Genomic DNA, 2,242 nt, shown 5'->3' on the forward strand with positions numbered 1-2,242 from the left:
AGAAGCCACAGCTGCATCACCCCGTGACAACGCTGTATATGATATCTATGACCCGAGTCCATCCCCGTGTGTGTGCATCAGCAGGACACCTCCCGGGGCGTTAGGCACGCTGCCAGCCCCGGCACCCGCGCGTGTCCCTGCCTCCCCCCCACAGACCCCAGGGTGATGGTCCAGAAGTGGAGGTAAGTTGGGGTGGGGAGGGGGTCTCAGGGATGGTCACTCGCTCCACACACGCTGTCCCCCTGCCTGACCCCAGGGCTGGGGCACATACAGCCCCATTTCCCGCAGTCAGTGTGAGGACAGAGGCAGACGCTGGAGCCTGGGGACCCGAGCCCTGGGGCTGCCCCACAGGTGGTCCCAGCCCAGCTGTAGGGCTGGGGAAGGCACACACTGCGTGTACCGGTGTGCCTCTGTGTGTGAGTGTGCGTGTGAGTGAGTGTGTGCAGGGTGTGTGTGCACACGTCTGCCTGGCTGCCTCGCACTCCGGAGCCTTCCACACTGAATGTACCCAGCGACCGCGAGCGAGGGGCCGCGCCAGCCCCGCTCCCGGCAGGACAGGGCCCCGCTCCAAGCGTCCACCTCTCATCCAGCCCATCCTGTGCAATAAACGTCAGCACTGACAGAGCTACACACGACTCCGTCTCTGCTTCTCCTTCGCCACCGTCCCTCCCTCCCTGCCACAGCTCCGGCTGCTTCACTCCCCTCACCCAGCCCTGGGAGCCCTGCCAGCGGGCACAGCCCCAGGCTGGGCTCCGGGAGGCTGCTTCGTCCTTTGAAGAGCTGCCAGAAAAACGAAGGTGAAAAGGCTCCTCCCAGAACCTCTCCCCTTGCTGGCAGCACCACGTCCTTGCTCCAGCATCAGCGAGGAAGGAGCTGTGAATGGGAGCCTGTGGGTACAGGGCTCAGCCAAGAGCTGGGCCAAGCACACGGCCCCAGCTGCACCATCTCCAACCACAAGCTGCTGCAGGAGCAGCACCCAGACACACAGCCCTGAGGACAGGAGGGCTGGAAGGCCACAGCCTTGGTGAGATGGGAGGCTCCAGGCTGGAAATGCAAGAGCTGGGCAGCTGCACTGGCCTGTCTGTGCTGCAGGAAAGTGTTGTTTCTGCTACAAAAATATTTCCAGAATGTGAGAGGGCTGTGAATAACCAAAGCCCAACCATTCAGACAAACAGCAGTGGTCTAGGGAGACATCAGTCTTACCTCCCCAGGACGATGAGGCAAGAGCACAGGCCTCCTGCAGACTCTGGGGAAAGATGCTGAGAAGGACACAGTTCCCATCTAGTATTTCAAAAAACCCATTTTATTTACAGTATCATACACCTCCATTCCTGTGTTAGTGGTTTTCCCTGCCTGAGAGCCAGGGAGAAGGGAAGTGGATCCCTGGAAACAAGTCAGGAGCCACAGAGGCTGCGCTAGAGCAGAGCAGTGACAGTGCCCAGCACCCAGAGCAGGGCAGGAGGCTCCTGCTGCAGCCACGGCCGGCTGCCTGCCCCTCCCTGCTGGGGCCAAAGGCTCCAGGAGGAGCTGGCCTGGCGAGCTCTGGAGCTCACAGCAGTGACAGTCAGTTGTGCCAGGGTGAGGACTGAGGGGAGCCAGCCCCGTCTGCCATCATCCCTTTACCCCCACCCCAGAGACGCAGCCCTCCCCAGGGCTCGCTGCCCTCACCTGGGACACAGGCAGGAACAGCAAACAGTGCAGAGCCCCTGTCCCCCCCCAGCCCCTCCTGTGCTCCTCGCAGAGGCCCAGTTTGCCCCAGCACCTTGGCTGGGCTGGCAGCTGTGCCCTCTTTCCCCACGAGGTGCAGGACAGAGGAGCCTCACGGGCCACTGAGGGAGCCAGAGCTAGTCCAGGGCCCCGCTGGCTGCTAGGGCAAAAAAGCCATCACCTTCTGGAGGTTGAATTCACCTGGGGAGGGAGAGGAGAAGAGAGGAGAGGTCAGAGGAGAGCAGGGGCAGGGCAGGCTGGAGATGGAGCAACTGGGAGAGATGCTGCCCCAAGCTCTGCTTCAGTTTCCTGCAGGAAACTACTTCAGGTTGGGCCAAGACAGCTGGGATCTCAGAGCTCCTCCAGGAACTGATGTCCCTCCACATTTATCTGGGTAGGAAGAGCAAGACAGCAGAGTGTAACAGCAGCAAGGCAGGAAAGGAAGAGAGGAGCACACGGCCCCAGGGTACAAACCATCCTGGCCACAGGCCACCGTGCTGCCTCTGGGGCTGACCCCAGTGGCTGGGCCACCCGG

The 2,242-nt window shown here is 61.8% G+C and overlaps 1 protein-coding gene across 1 annotated transcript in view; it reads right to left on the reverse strand.

The window, feature by feature from the left end:
- Positions 1-1,888: 1,888 nt before the first annotated feature.
- POLRMT (RNA polymerase mitochondrial) overlaps positions 1,889-2,242 on the reverse strand; it is a gene marked incomplete at both ends in the record, with an annotated part of 16,045 nt that continues 15,691 nt past the window's right edge. The window contains one exon of the mRNA XM_029084070.1: positions 1,889-1,908. Within this exon, the coding sequence (XP_028939903.1) occupies positions 1,889-1,908 (20 nt within the window). The remainder of the gene's footprint in view (positions 1,909-2,242) is intronic.

Source organism: Antrostomus carolinensis, unplaced genomic scaffold (genome assembly GCF_000700745.2).
Source record: "Antrostomus carolinensis isolate BGI_N321 unplaced genomic scaffold, ASM70074v2 scaffold34293, whole genome shotgun sequence".
Classification (NCBI taxonomy): Eukaryota; Metazoa; Chordata; class Aves; order Caprimulgiformes; family Caprimulgidae; genus Antrostomus; species Antrostomus carolinensis.